Genomic DNA, 14,866 nt, shown 5'->3' on the forward strand with positions numbered 1-14,866 from the left:
TTGGTATTCTGCTGAGGCTAACTTTGACTTTTGTCCTTTTGAGGTCAAGAAAAATGTGTCAAACCAAGTTGGTTGCTAGAATGGCAAAACTGCAAGAATGTTGAGCAAACATGAGCACCTCTGCCTGCCTGATCTGCAAGAAATAACAGCCAAATTTCTTCACTCAGACTAAATGTCTTTTAAAAAACATAAGAAATGTAGGACTCACTGTATCTAGAAATACCTTATCTAATATTTTAGATAATGCACACATGATAATAATAAAAAATGAAATTATTGTGTATAGTGCTCAGGTACACTATAACTCATCAAAGGTGCATGTACAGTCCAAAGAATTATGAGCAAAAGTCAGGAAAGTGAGCAGTGTAAGAGTCATGATATACATGTGTGCATGCATATGGAGGTAGGGGATATCAGGTGTAGTGTTGGTGAATGTCAGGAAGCATGGAGGTTTTAAAGGATGCAATGTCCCAGCAAAGTCTTTGTTATAAACATTGCTCTACAATATGCAAAATAAATGAAAAATTCCACTCACCTCTATTGTCAAGAGCATTCATAACCAGGGTGAACTTCTTAAAAAATTCAACATCATAATCAGTACTACAAAAGAACAACAATTTAGAAGATAATTAGTCATTTTATGCATTACTGACTAAATCCAATCTTTAAAACAAAAACAAAAAAAAAGTATATTGCAGAAATCAAATACACTCATCTATTTGTTAATTGTTCATATGAATGAACTACCCAAATGATTATAGATCAATAAAATAATTGGATATACTTTATTTCAAAATAATATTGACACTGAAATTAATTTTGCTAGAACGTAATTGTGGAGCCACTTTTTTTTATATAACTAGCTTATTAAGCAGTTTTATAACTGACTTTTCATTTTTTTAAAATTCAATTTTTCAAATAATGTAAAAAAAAAAAAAAGAGAGAATAGTTACAGAAGAGTTGTAGCTAGAAGAATCCTGACAGAATTCTCTATTATAAAACATTTTCCCATTGATTTACACAGGCCACAAACCTCAAAGCAGTAAAAGTGAAAGAACAGCAAAAAGAAGGACCCAAATAAGGAATAGGCCACCAACTGGAATAAAATCCAGGAAAAAACAGTATAAATCTAGAAAGGAATAAAGGGCAAATCTCCAACAGCACTTTCCCTTTAACTCATCAGTATTTAAACTGGCCGTATCCAGCCAAAGTATTCTTTTATTCTTTTACTTGTTTCACCCGTTTTATATTTAAACTGGTCAGATTTGGCCTCTCTTACCAACCCTACAATATCATTCTAGAAATTAACAGTTGCCTCATACAAAATCTCAAAGTTACAAAATAATGCATGATTAATTCAAAACAATGTGAATAAAAAAAAAAGCATTACATTTGGCAGAATAATGTGAATGCTGAAGTGCTAAGTAGCTATAGTATTAACTATAGTATAGGATCTGTAGTTTGCTTACAGCATTTTAGGAAGATAATGAAAGAGATGTCTGAAATTGTTATTTTAAATGAATGGCAGAAAAAACAAGTATTTGAAATTCTAATCAAAATAAACAAAATATAATTAAACTAAATTAAGATTCTTTTTTATTCTTTTATACGTTTCAGCCCTGAGGCTGTGGCCATGCTGGGGCACTACCAATGTAAATCAAACAAATAAATGGGTCAACCCTTTCGCATTTAAAATGGCCATATCTAGCTCAAAATATTCTACCTCTTATGTTTAAACCAGCCAGATCTGGCCTTCACACCTACCATACAATGTCAGTCTAAAAATAAACAGTCACATCATTAAAATCTCATAGCTACGAAATACTACATGATTAATTCAAAACAATATGAATAAATAAACATTATATCTGACAAAATAATCCGAATGCTAAAGGATAAGAGAAGTTATCACTTAAATCAGTTATATGTATAGGCTATTTTTCACTAATCACTGTTTGAAACAGGCATTTGTAATTCAAACTTAGAAATGAACTTAACACCATTAACTGTTTTAAAACTATCTTTCTAATGAAAAACTGTAAGAAAATTAGCTGCCAACCCTGGAAATATTAAATTAGACTGTGAAACTAATTCTTATTTTAACTACAGTTAACTTAGTATGACACATGACTGTTTTAAACTACATTTTCTTCATGACACTATATTTTTGAACTGCCTTTGTTTAAATTTATTTCCATGGAGGGAAATAACTTAAGATTACTTAGAACCAACAATGGTCCCAGGTGGGCTAAAAAGCTTAAGTAATATAAGATCCTATGTAATAATGAAAGGAATAATTCACAAAAAAAAAAAAAAATACACTATGTAAACATAACATTCTAGAGTGTTATGCTTTTTGAACACTAAAAATACATGCAATTTTCATGATATAATTTTATTACACTATTGATTCTCTTAATTTTAAAATAATAAATATATATATAACAAAAAAAAATATTACCTGGTTATACTGTCATGGTAAGCCACAATTTTAGCATCTGGATTAAAACGAATTACACTGTCTTTTGCCACCTGATTGAAATGAATTTTAATAAAATTATTTTAAAGTTACATTTTCAAATGCAACATCACACCTATTCTATATCGAAAGGATTTTATTTTTAATAGGATTAAAATTTTTTTTTTTCACATTACCAAACATAATGGGTCTAATGAGTTAGTAGCTGATCCCTCAAACTGCTAGAGATAACAGACAAATCTCATACTAATCACATCCTGCCTTCTTAAAAAAGGAAGGACATACTGGATAACATAGTCACCTGAAAAGATAGGATGGCCAAGGTGAGAAGGAATTTGGTAATAGTTGTGTTTTGAGAGTGGTTAATACAGTAAAATGTGAGTTGAGGATGATTTGGATACCCAACCAGACACTAATTCATACTGATAGCACTGGCTGAAAATGTGCAATAAAAAAAAAAGAAAAGAAAAAAGTTGATCCCATTAAAAATAAAATCCTTTGACTAAACAAGTGTAAGTTTTGATTTTAAATAATAAATTATGCAATCCTAGAAACATATTTCTAAAAACAAAGAAACAATAAACAAAATGGTCACCTTTGAATAACAGCTGTGTTGAATGAAGTTGACTAAACAATGACAACTAGAATAAAACACAAAAATATAACTGAATACATGTTTGGGTAACCCTCTTCAGTCATGAAGACCATGGGATTGCACGTAGAAAGTTACCCTCTGAGGCACAAGTCCAAGCAAGGTTGTTTATGGAAGACCAGCAGTCGTCCATGCATACCAGCCTTCCCTCTCCACGCCAACGATGTTATCCAAGGGAAAAACAAAGGCTGATACAGCTTGGCACCAGTGACGTAGCAACTCATTTCTACAGCTGATTGAACTGAAGCAATGTGAAATAAAGTGTCTTGCTCAAGAACACAACATGCAGCCCGGTCTGGGAATCGAACTTAAAACCTCACGATCATAAGCTCGATGCTCTAACCACAGAGCCATGTGCCTTCATATATGTGCTTAAAGATAAAATTATAAATGTTATCGTTATTTTATGCCTGTCTTTTTCCATATTTGCAAATATGGGGTGGATGGAAATCTTCATCATCATCATAAATGTATCAATTTTCCAGGCTTGTATGGGTTGAACCGGCAGTTTGTTCAGTCATTAAAGAAATGAAGGGAATCTTTCAGAGAAAGCATATCAAAACTGAAAGTATTTGTTTGGCAATTTCAACAAATTTTTTTCTTTAATTTTTGCCTCAGGTGAATTTCTTATATTTATGTCTATGTATGTATGAATGCAAACACAACGATGATGATGATGCACATAAACACATACATACAAACATACACAAAAAAATACATAAATATAAGTGACTAGGCTGAAAAATAAATAGAAAAAAATAAAAATTTTTTTAAAAGGAAATTATCAAATAGTTTCAGTTTTGATATACAATCTACAAAAAATTGCCAAAATGAACTATTAATATTTCAACTCCTCAAAATCTGGCATAAATTTTCAGTTAATATCTGGTTTTTACTGCCTTCCAATAGCTTTATTTACTAGGTAATTTACACAAACCTACTGAAACATTTTTGCCACATATAACCACAAAGCAGTTTCAAAAAATATTCATTTCAATACACTTACTTGAGCCTTTGATTTCCCAACATGTTCTTTGTGAAAAAGAAACTGGCGATTGAGGTTGCTGATGTCAATAGTATCAAGATCAATCTGCAAAAATGTAAGTTAAAAGTATCCATTTTAAGTCAAACATCATTTCATTAACCCTTTTCACATCACATTCTCTGAAACTGCCCTTTCTTGTTCTACTTATTTTTAAGTGAACATTAAAATTTCACTTCAATTTATGTTCCAAACACAAGATTAATAATGACAAAATCCTTATACTAAATTCTTCATTATTTTCAAAATTAATCCCAACAAAAGCAGTGTATTTCAACAGAAATATGGTCACAAAAGGGTTAAAGAAATATTTTTAAGAATTGCATCTGCTCTGTATAATTAACAAATTCTTAATCAATGAAAATTGAATATAAAATATTAAATTCACTGATGGGAAAATACAAATTATACAGATGCTTTATATTCAAAGAAAGAAGTTCCATATGCAAATATATAAAATAGCCAGCATAAAATAAAAAATCAATAATGATAATAATAATTTCAAATTTTGGTACAACGACAGCAATTTCAGGAGAGAGGGTAAGTTGATTACATCGACCCCAGTATTTCATTGGTGCTTATTTTATCAACCCCGAAAGGATGAAAGGCAAAGTCAACCTCGGCATAATAATATTAATTCTTTCTATCATAGACGCAGGAGTGGCTGTGCGGTAAGTAGCTTGCTTACCAACCACATGGTTCGAGGTTCACTCCCACTGCGTGGCACCTTGGGCAAGTGTCTTCTACTATAGCCTCGGGCTGACCAAAGCCTTGTGAGTGGATTTGGTAGACAAAAACTGAAAGCCCATCGTATATGTGTATGTGTTTGTCCCCCCAACATTGCTTGACAACCGATGCTGGTGTGTTTACATCCCCGTAACTTAGCGGTTCGGCAAAAGAAACCAATAGAATAAGTACTAGGCTTACAAAGAATAAGACCTGGGGTCGATTTGCTCAACTAAAGGTGGTGCTCCAGCATGGCCACAGTCAAATGACTGAAACAAGTAAAAGAGTATAGGTACATGGCCTGAAATTTTAGGGGAGGGAGCTAGTCGATTACATCAGCGTTAGTATTTGACTGGTATTTATTTTATCAACTCTGAAAGGATGAAAGACAAAGTTGATCACAGGAGAATTTGAACTCAGAATGTGAAGCTAGGCAAAATGCCACTCAGGATCAACAATGTACACAAAAAGTATCTGAAACATATAATCAAACCCTGAGGTACATTCGAGTTTATAGAGTGTCAAAAAGAAGATCAGCACATGCTGCACTAGGGTGATCTACAAAGAAACTTCCAATCAATGAGATGAGAGAAAGGGGTGGAATTTATAAGCAAGCAGTCAGGCAAGTACCATCAAAAGCCTTACAAATATCAAAGACAAAAATCTTGTTTTCATCAAAGTCCTTGCAATAACAAATGATTTGCAAATACTTGGCTTACAGAAGTAACTTTGATTTTGTCAAATTTTAAATGGAATGGGAATGTCTGATAACAGAACTGGTGCAATGAAAACCAATCACGTAACAAGCCCAGCACTGGCCACTAGACATAAACTGGAGATCCAAAATCTACTGTCATATGTTTAATACTGCAGCATGATAAATTGCAAACAGAATGAACATTTTTATGGAAGATAATAAAGAACTAGAAAAAAACTGTAAGTGTGAAAAACAAAGATCCAGTAAATGTAGAAGTTTACAATTAGTTAAGCTCTCATTGGGTTGCCAGATAAATTTCTTCATCCCAATCCTTTCCAATGTCATTTCAATTAATATAAAAAATATTTCTTACAATATTTTAAGACTTATTGTATTGCTATTCTTTCTCTAAAACTTTTGTTCATCATTTTTGAAATTTGCATAAATTTTACCTCTTTTCAGACATATAACGACGGAGTGTCAAATAGAAAGAAAAACAAAATTTATCCGACAACTCAATGGATAATACCTAAATTGCCTACAACTGAAAAAGTTGGGTCACAATAATTTCAAACCAACAAATAGCTAGTTGTCTCGGAAATCTAGGTACATTAAATTGGTGATGCTTGTAAAAGTGCTGAACAACAGAAATTGTTTAAGCAATGAAAGAAGAGTTTTGCTATATTATCCTTCAAATGTTTTTCTTTGCTCCAAACACACTACTCTATTGTTGAACTATGTCGCAGTTCTTAAAGAACAGTCATTACTTAACAACAACAAAGGTGAAACTGTTAAGAAAGAATGGAACATCTAACAGAGTCATGTAATACAAACATGCCTGGAACTGATAAACAGAAGTTGTTTAGGTTTCAATCCAATACTATGTTAAAGGCTTACCAGATACTTGGTTCTGTCAACAGACACAAAAATTATATATTTAAAGATCTCATAATACTGATAAACAATATCTTTGAAACTACAGAAGAAAACCTACAGTAAGTAATGTTTATTAAGAAAGACTATTTCAAAACTGCTTGGCTCCCTAAGGTTTTTTAGTATGCCATTCAAGTGACTTAGAATTACAAAACATACCTGCTTCCAAGTAAAGTGATGACCAAACATGTTTTTATGGAAAATTGGATAGGAAGGGACACCACTTATATGGTGACACCCATGTGATGTCAAGACAAGGAGATAGTAACACACACACACAGATATATATATGACCAGTTTCTTTCATTTTCTGACTAACAAATCCATTCACAAGGTTTTGGTCAGCGCAGAGGTACAGCAGAAGACACTTGTCCAAGGTGCCATGCAGTGGGACTGAATCTAAAAGCATGGTTAATTTAAAAGGATGTGAATAAATAAGCATTACATTCGACAGAGTATTCTGAATGCTGAAGGGTTGATACCCACCAGTGTTATACATATTCTGAAATATTCTTTTATTCTTCTACTTGTTTCAGTCATTTGACTGCGGCCACGCTAGAGCACCACCATTAGTCGAGTAAATAGATGCCAGGACTTATTCTTTGTAAGCCTAGTACTTATTCTATCAGCCTCTTTTGCTAAACAGGGACATAAACACACCAGCATCAGTTGCCAAGCAATGTTGGGGGACAAACAGACACACAAGCATACACACACACACATATGTATACAACGGGCTTCTTTCAGTTTCCACCTACCAAATCCACTCACAAGGCTTTGGTCGACCCGAGGCTATAGTAGAAGACACTTGCCCAAGGTGCCACTCTTAATATATAAACTATATGGGGTATTCCTTTTTTTAAATTTTTTACTTGATTCAGTCATTTGTCTTAAAGGGTTTTAGTCAAAAAATCAGCCCCAGGTTTTATTCTTTGTAGGCCTAGTACTTATTCTATCGGTTTCTTTTGCCAAAGTGCCAAGTTACAGGAACATAAACACATACATACATATATATATATACACACACACACATACAATGGGCTTCATTCAGTTCCCGTCTACCAATCCACTCACAAGCTTTGGTTAGCCCTTAGTGGGACTGAACCTGGAAGCTTCTTACCACACAGCCACGAATGTTTATTTGTTGAATAGCAACAATTAACAGAAACAATATTAAAAAAAAATGCTAAACATTTTTTACTATTTTTAGTAGGATCTTAGCTATTTTAGTTAAAATAAACTAAAGAACGAAACAGATCAATATTTATAGGTGTGCTCATTTAGACCACAACATAGTGATACACACACATCACTATCATTGTTTTAACATCCCTTTCCATGTTCACACGGGTCAGATTTTCTTGGGCCATGTCCTTCCTGTTACCAACCCATCACGTACTTTCAAGTAAGGTAATATTTCTTCATGGGTTGACATGTCTTCAGAGAAGATTGGAAACGAAGGCTTCCATTTGCATGATGGTGATAGGAGACACAAACACATACATATGACTAGTTTCTTTCTATCAAATCCACTCACAGGCTTTGGTTACCCTAAGGTGCTGCACAGAGGGACTGAACCCATAACCATGTGATCAGGAAGCAAACTTCTTAATTGTACAACCATACCTATACCTACACACAAACATGTGTGCATGTACGTATACATACATAACAATCGATTAAGTAAAGAGAAGATGGAATTAGTATAACTCTTTATTTTGTACAAAATAAAGAATTATAAACCAATTTCATCTTGTTTACTTAATCAATTATTATCTCAACTAACACTGCAGAATTCCTGAAGTAGATTCAAAGGAAATATATCCCAAATGCAGATGACATCAGGTAGCACAAACTGTGCCAGTGCTTTACTCAACACATCAACACACTAATTGACATATACAGATATTGTGGTGCTGGTGTAGTATGTGATCTACAGCAACTTAAATCTGGACTGGCTTGTGATTTACATTCAAAATTCTGTTATAAATTTGCAGCAATTTCTCCTCTACATTTGCTGCATGGATCAATATCTCCATGTTCATCAAGGAGAAATTCTATTGCAGCTTCTTCATCTTGAATAACCTGTGTGTAAAATTCTTTTGCTCTCATTATGACTTCTATCAACGGGCTCAGAACAAAAAGTTATTTTGGTATATATACCAAATCAACTGGAAGTCGAGTAAATAGATGAATTTTAAATGCAGATCAAAAAGTCAGTATAGATCACAAACTATACCTATTTCTTTATTATCTACAAGGGGCTAAACACAGAGGGGACAAACAAGGACAGACAAAGGGATTAAGTCGATTACATCGACCCCAGCGCGTAAATGGCACTTAATTTATCGACTCCGAAAGGATGAAAGGTAAAGTCGACCTCAGCGGAATTTGAACTCACAATGTAACGGCAGACGAAATACCGCTAAGTGTTTCGCCCAACGTGCTAACGTTTCTACCAGCACTCCGCCTTAAACTATACTATTTGATCACAAACTGTACCATTTGAACTAATGCAGATCACAAGCTATACCAGAAACATGTATGTAGATATTGTGTCATATAGCCAGCTGGAAACAATGTTTCCTGGGGCTGAACAACAGTAACATTCATCCCTTCCAGGACAGCCACATTATGTTGGCAAATAGTCTTTACTTTAAAGAACTGTTACTGAATATCTCTCTTTGAAAGATTAAGAAATAATATTGTCTATATATATAAATAAACATACATATTTAACTTTTAATCTTATCTGCTTTCAAGTTATTTAAACTTCGTTTAGCACACCTGAATGCAGTGACAGTCACATTGCAATCATTTTTTTAGTCACATATTCCCTGAAATGTGTATGCAACAGACTACTTTGATTACTCACAATTTTGTGTCATATTCTATTGTCTGAAAGCTCAATATTTTTTGTCTTTTCTTTATCTCATATTAAGTAAGTATATTCACCCATCTGTCCATTCATTTGCCAATTATATTATCTTGTTCTATGTTCAATCATATTTCTGTTCCACAGTAAACTGAGGCAATAACACACAAGTATTGCTACCACTGACATTTTGTTACTGCACAAAAGGACAACTTTTCACTTCACAGATGTAACCCCAAACCTTGTCCTGTTGTTTAGCTTCTAAATCAGTCCTATAAAGTTGACCTGTAATCAATAGTGTTCCAGCCATGACCATACCACCTTTCTTTCAAGCACAATCCATATGGCAATACTTATCTAATGTGTCCTGTTTTAATGATGCTCAGGTATGATTAAGTTGCTGTTTCTGGCAGCTCATGTTTTATTAGCTTGCTTCTACTTAAAGGAAGGTTAAACATATGCACTGATACATCAATAATTCATAAGATGTGTGTAGATTATATAATTTTCTCATATACATAATGTAACATATAACCTCACAACCAAGTTATGTGCTAAGTAGCCGACAGCTTTATGGCAGTTTGCTGATAGTCTAGACAAGGGGTGATAATGATTGGCGTTTAATTATTTCAGGTATTACATGAAAACGTTGCAGCCTTATCACTTGTTATTAATTTATCAAAAACAATTTTGTATTTCTTCTATAGAAGGTGGCACACTGAAAATTGTACTCAATGACAGATTTCACCTTTACTTAATGTATCTCATGTTAAATTTGGTATGGCTGTGTGGTTAAGAAGTTCACTTTGCAACTACAAGGGCTTGGCACCTTCAGTAAGTAGTTCCATCTATAGCTTCAAGTTGACCAAAGCTTTAGAAATTAACAATTACATAAAGATTGAAAACATTATTTCAATCTCAATAGTTCCTAGTTGACTTTTAAGTCAAGATAAAACACTATAGTTTCAATTTCTGAGAGAGAGAAAATTAATATAAGGTACGTGGCATCTATACAGGGTAGCTCAAAAGTAGGTTCATAGTTATTCAACTATCTCATTCACATTCATATATTTACAGTTTAGATCTTAATTATAAAAAAAAATATGAAACCATTACTCTATGCTAATTTAGTTAATTTTGTCAAGCTCCCTTTTCAGTTTGTAAGATATGTGGTGTGCAAGAGAGGCGTCTGCACTAGTATGGTCATGTGTTATCGCAGCCATGTATGTCCAGCCCTGTTAAGAATACCCCTGATGCATCGGGCGATATGATAGACTTGAGAAGACCTGTTGAGTCAAGTAAAACCAATATCATAGCTGTGGCCAGAGCCCCTAGACTGGTTCCCATGCTGGTGGAATGTAAAAAGCACCATCCAAACGTGGTCGATGCTAGTCTGCCTAACTGGCTCCTGTGCCAGTGGCACGTAAAAAGCACTAACCAATTGTGGCCGATGCCAGTACTTCCTAACTGAGTGGCATGTAAAAAGCACCATCCGAATGTGATCGATGCCAGGCTCACCTGACTGGCTCCTGTACTGGTTGCACGTTAAAAGCACCCACTGCATTCTCGGAGTGGTTAGCATTAGGAAAGGTATCTAGCTGTAGAAACATTGTCAGATCAGATTGGAGCCTGGTGCAGCCACTGGCTCTCTAGACCTCAGTCAAACCATTCAACCCATGCCAGCATGGAAAACAGACATTAAACAATGATGATGATGATAAAATATTCTTTTAAAAATTTAAAGTACCTACGTGATAACTGTAAACCTACTTTTGAGCCACCCTGTATATCTATAATGTTTGCTAAACTGATCAGCATCTAGCTAACTCATTCAATTATTATAGATACAACTGAATATATTAGAGAATGATAACTTGTTTTTTTTTTTTTAACAGACTCTTGTAACATTTTCAGTTTATACTTAAATGTATCATGTTAAATTTGACAAGGCTGTAAAGTTCATTTTGATTTCAATTTTGTGCAACACAGTGGTTCTTAACCACTTTTTATCTATGGACTCCTTTGATTACTATTTTTTCCTGGTGGACCCCCATAGCCATTCAATAATTCTAGTTTTATAGATACTCCTTTCAAAATTCCTATTTTGCTTAACACAAAAAAAAAAAAAGAAAGAAACTTAGCAGTTCCTTGCAATTAATGCATCTAAAGCAAACTTTTTTTTCATGAACCCATAAAATACAACTAGCATAACACCTTGGACAAGTGTCTTCTATAACACTCTCAGGTTAGCCAAAACCTTGAGGGGTAACCATGTGAAAACTGGATACCTTGGGAATTGGATAAACAGTAGTATGTTTCTAAAGGTACAAGATAATCAGGTTTAGGGTGATCTAAAGTGAAAGATGACCAAAAATCCAACTAGCTCCAACTTAATCAAAATATATTTCGAGTGCCCCACTATTTTTCTGCTGCTAAAATAAAATTCTGAATGGAATCCCATAGTTATAAACCTTAATTACTATAAAGATTTGATAAAATATGACACAGTAAGATTAATCGTGTATGAGAGTATAAACTAGGGTTGCCAGACGTCCCTTATTTGATAATTTAGTCCCCTCTCCTGTACTGACCTTTCAGGAACACCCCAAATGTCCCGTATTTAGTTCATTTTCAAATCTCATAATAAAAATATATTTTTACTAACTTCTTATGGTTCTTAGTTGTAACTTTATAAGTAATTATGCTTTCTTTTTTCAAATTCTCTTGAAGAAAATAACCTAAATGTAACGAGGAAACTAGTGTTGCTAGAAGTTTACTAAAACTTGACATGCTTGCAACTTGATATTGTCAACAAAGTGTGTTGTTACTATTTGCCATGGCCCACTTTTTTCTTACTTAAAACCCATCCATCCCAAGATGCCAAGACGTAAATGTAAATTTCATGATGAATATTCCAGCAAATGGACATTTATCAAACAAGGAAGAAGCTGTTTTGAAGCAAATTGTGGTGTATATAATTGCACTTTCAGTACTGAACATGGCAGGAAGTCTGATATGAAGCAACACTTAGAAACAGCAAAGCACAAAAGTAGTATTGCCTCTACTTTAAAGAAGTTGGTAAAATAACAAACTTCTTGATCAAGAAAAACAGAGATGAAGAAAGTAAAATAATAGCTGCAGAAGTTGCAATGGCAACTCATATTGTCCATCATTCAGTTCAAATGACTACTGTACAAACGTACTACTTCTAAAATTGCTTGCAAATTTTCAAGTGCTAAGACTAAATGTGCTGCAATAATAAAAAATGTGGCTATTACACCGTTGCAGACATTGTTAAAGATATAAAGAACTCTTCTTTTTATGGTATATCTACAGATGCAAGTAATCACAATGCTGAGAAAATTTTCCTGTTGATTGTGCAATGTTTTTCATGTGATAAAGTTATTGCAAGTAAGATCCCTCCCAAATGAGACCTCAGAAACAATAGCAAGCTTCTGCAGAGCCTCGTTGAGTTAGGACTGGATGTAAAGAAATGTACAGCTTTTAGTGGAGATAACACAAATAAAGTCTATTCAAAATTCAAGGAAAGCATGAAAGAATTGCTGGAAGGTGTTGGATTTCCAGCCCATATTCTGCTGCATACCGTGGCCAATGTTCTTTCTGTTGATGAAGTAATTTTTGTTAAATTGTTTTCATACTTTAGTATTTATACTGTTCGATCTGAGAAGTTGAAAGATTTCTACAAGTTTGTTGGTGTGCAGTATGCCTCAGTGCTCTCACATTCTAAAACTCAGCTTTCTTTGATGAGAGCAGTTGAGAGAGTCCTAAGGTTATTTAAAGCACTGAAATTTTTTTTTGTTTCTGAGGAAAAGCCACCCTGCCATTCTTGTAGAATTCTTCAATAATCCACTGAGCAAAGTCTACTTATATCTTGTTCACAGTTTTGAATATGTTTTTACCAACAAGATTATGAAGATAGACTAGAGTGAAAACAGCATTACTGAAGTGCTTGGTTGTTTAAAAGAACTCGTTGCAATTATAAAGGAAAGAATTAATGAAAAGTTTATTCCTCTCAGTGTGAAGGATTGCCTTAATAATGACAACGTCAAATCTGAAGAGAAAAGAAATTTCTACAAGGCATTTGCCATGACTATCTTGAGAAATGGGTTCCGTCTTTTGAAAATTTTGATAACTTCACATGGATGTTATTAGATACAGTTCAAGCATGGGAACATGTAGAATCGTCTTATCTAGTGTTAAAGAACAAAGGTAAAAAAATTGATGACAACATTCTTTTCTGTCAGTAGTGAACATTTAAAAATCCCCTTGCTAAAGAGATGCAGATCAAACCCGATGAATGGAAGACCAAACTGTGCCATGAAAGATGGTTTTCTATCTTTCAGTAGTTAGAATTTCAAGAACAATACTTCAAGTTGTACCAGTTCTTATTCAGCATACCAGCACATAATGCTAATGCTGAGCATGTTTTCTCAGTGATGAATGTTCAATGGACTGGAGAATGAAATAAGTTGGATGTGGCTACTGTAGAAGCTATCTTACAATGCACATGGAATCTTAACTGTCAATGTTAACAAAAGCCAACTCATCAGTGAAGTATAACCAAAGGTTCAAGTTTAATTCTCATATGGTCTGTTAAGAAAATTTTGAATAAGCTTATCAGTTTTGTTTCTTTATATGTTCTCCATATAAAACAACTTTTTAGTCTATTTTCTGTATTGTTTGCATTAAATAATTTTCTAAATTATTTCTTTTGCATTTTTTTTTTATTGTCTCTATTGAATAAGAATTTTGCAATGATTTCACTTTCTCAGTATTTCTTTTAGTTATCTATATTGCCTGCATTTAATAATTATATACAAAATGCTTTCACAGTAAAAGATTTTTTTCTATATTGTCAAGTGATAGTGAGGAGACAAACAGATACATATATATACGACAGGCTTCTTTCAGTTTCTGTCTACCAAATCCACTCCCAAAGCTTTGGTCGGCCTGAGGCTATAGTAGAAGACACTTGTCCAAGGTGCCAGGCAGTGGGACTGAACCCAGAACCATGTAGCTGGTAAGCAAGCTACTTACCACACAGCCACTTCTGCGCTTAATTGTCATTAGATAAAAATGATTTCGATTTAACAGTTGTTTCTGTATTGAAGAAATATTTTCAAATTATTTCACTTTACCAGAATTTAATTTTTTTTAGCTTGTATTAAATAATTTTACTTTTTTCACATAACCCATTAAAATACTTGCTTTATGTTTTTTAACTTACGTCTTTACATTTATATAATTGTTCTGGGTATGTAGACATGCATAAATTTATATATATAAAGAGATTTATATTTAGTTTTCTAATCTAGCAACACTAGTATAAACCGAAGCTGTTCAAATGTTTCCCGCCATAAGATTTGTTGACATTCGCCGAGAAGCTAATTACAGAAGCCATCTTACGGAAATGGCAGAATAAATGCGACCAACAAAATTCC

General features: G+C 33.6%; 1 protein-coding gene across 1 annotated transcript in view; it reads right to left on the minus strand.

Moving 5' to 3' along the window:
* Nucleotides 1-14,866, minus strand: part of LOC115218352 (SUMO-activating enzyme subunit 2) — a 35,589-nt gene that overhangs the window by 18,412 nt on the left and 2,311 nt on the right. The window contains exons 2-4 of the mRNA XM_029788119.2: nt 4,138-4,221; nt 2,462-2,532; nt 536-600 (exon numbers count right to left, since the gene is read on the minus strand). Coding sequence (XP_029643979.1) covers nt 536-600; nt 2,462-2,532; nt 4,138-4,221 — 220 coding nt within the window. The remainder of the gene's footprint in view (nt 1-535; nt 601-2,461; nt 2,533-4,137; nt 4,222-14,866) is intronic.

The sequence above is a fragment of the Octopus sinensis genome, linkage group LG1 (genome assembly GCF_006345805.1).
Source record: "Octopus sinensis linkage group LG1, ASM634580v1, whole genome shotgun sequence".
Classification (NCBI taxonomy): domain Eukaryota; kingdom Metazoa; phylum Mollusca; class Cephalopoda; order Octopoda; family Octopodidae; genus Octopus; species Octopus sinensis.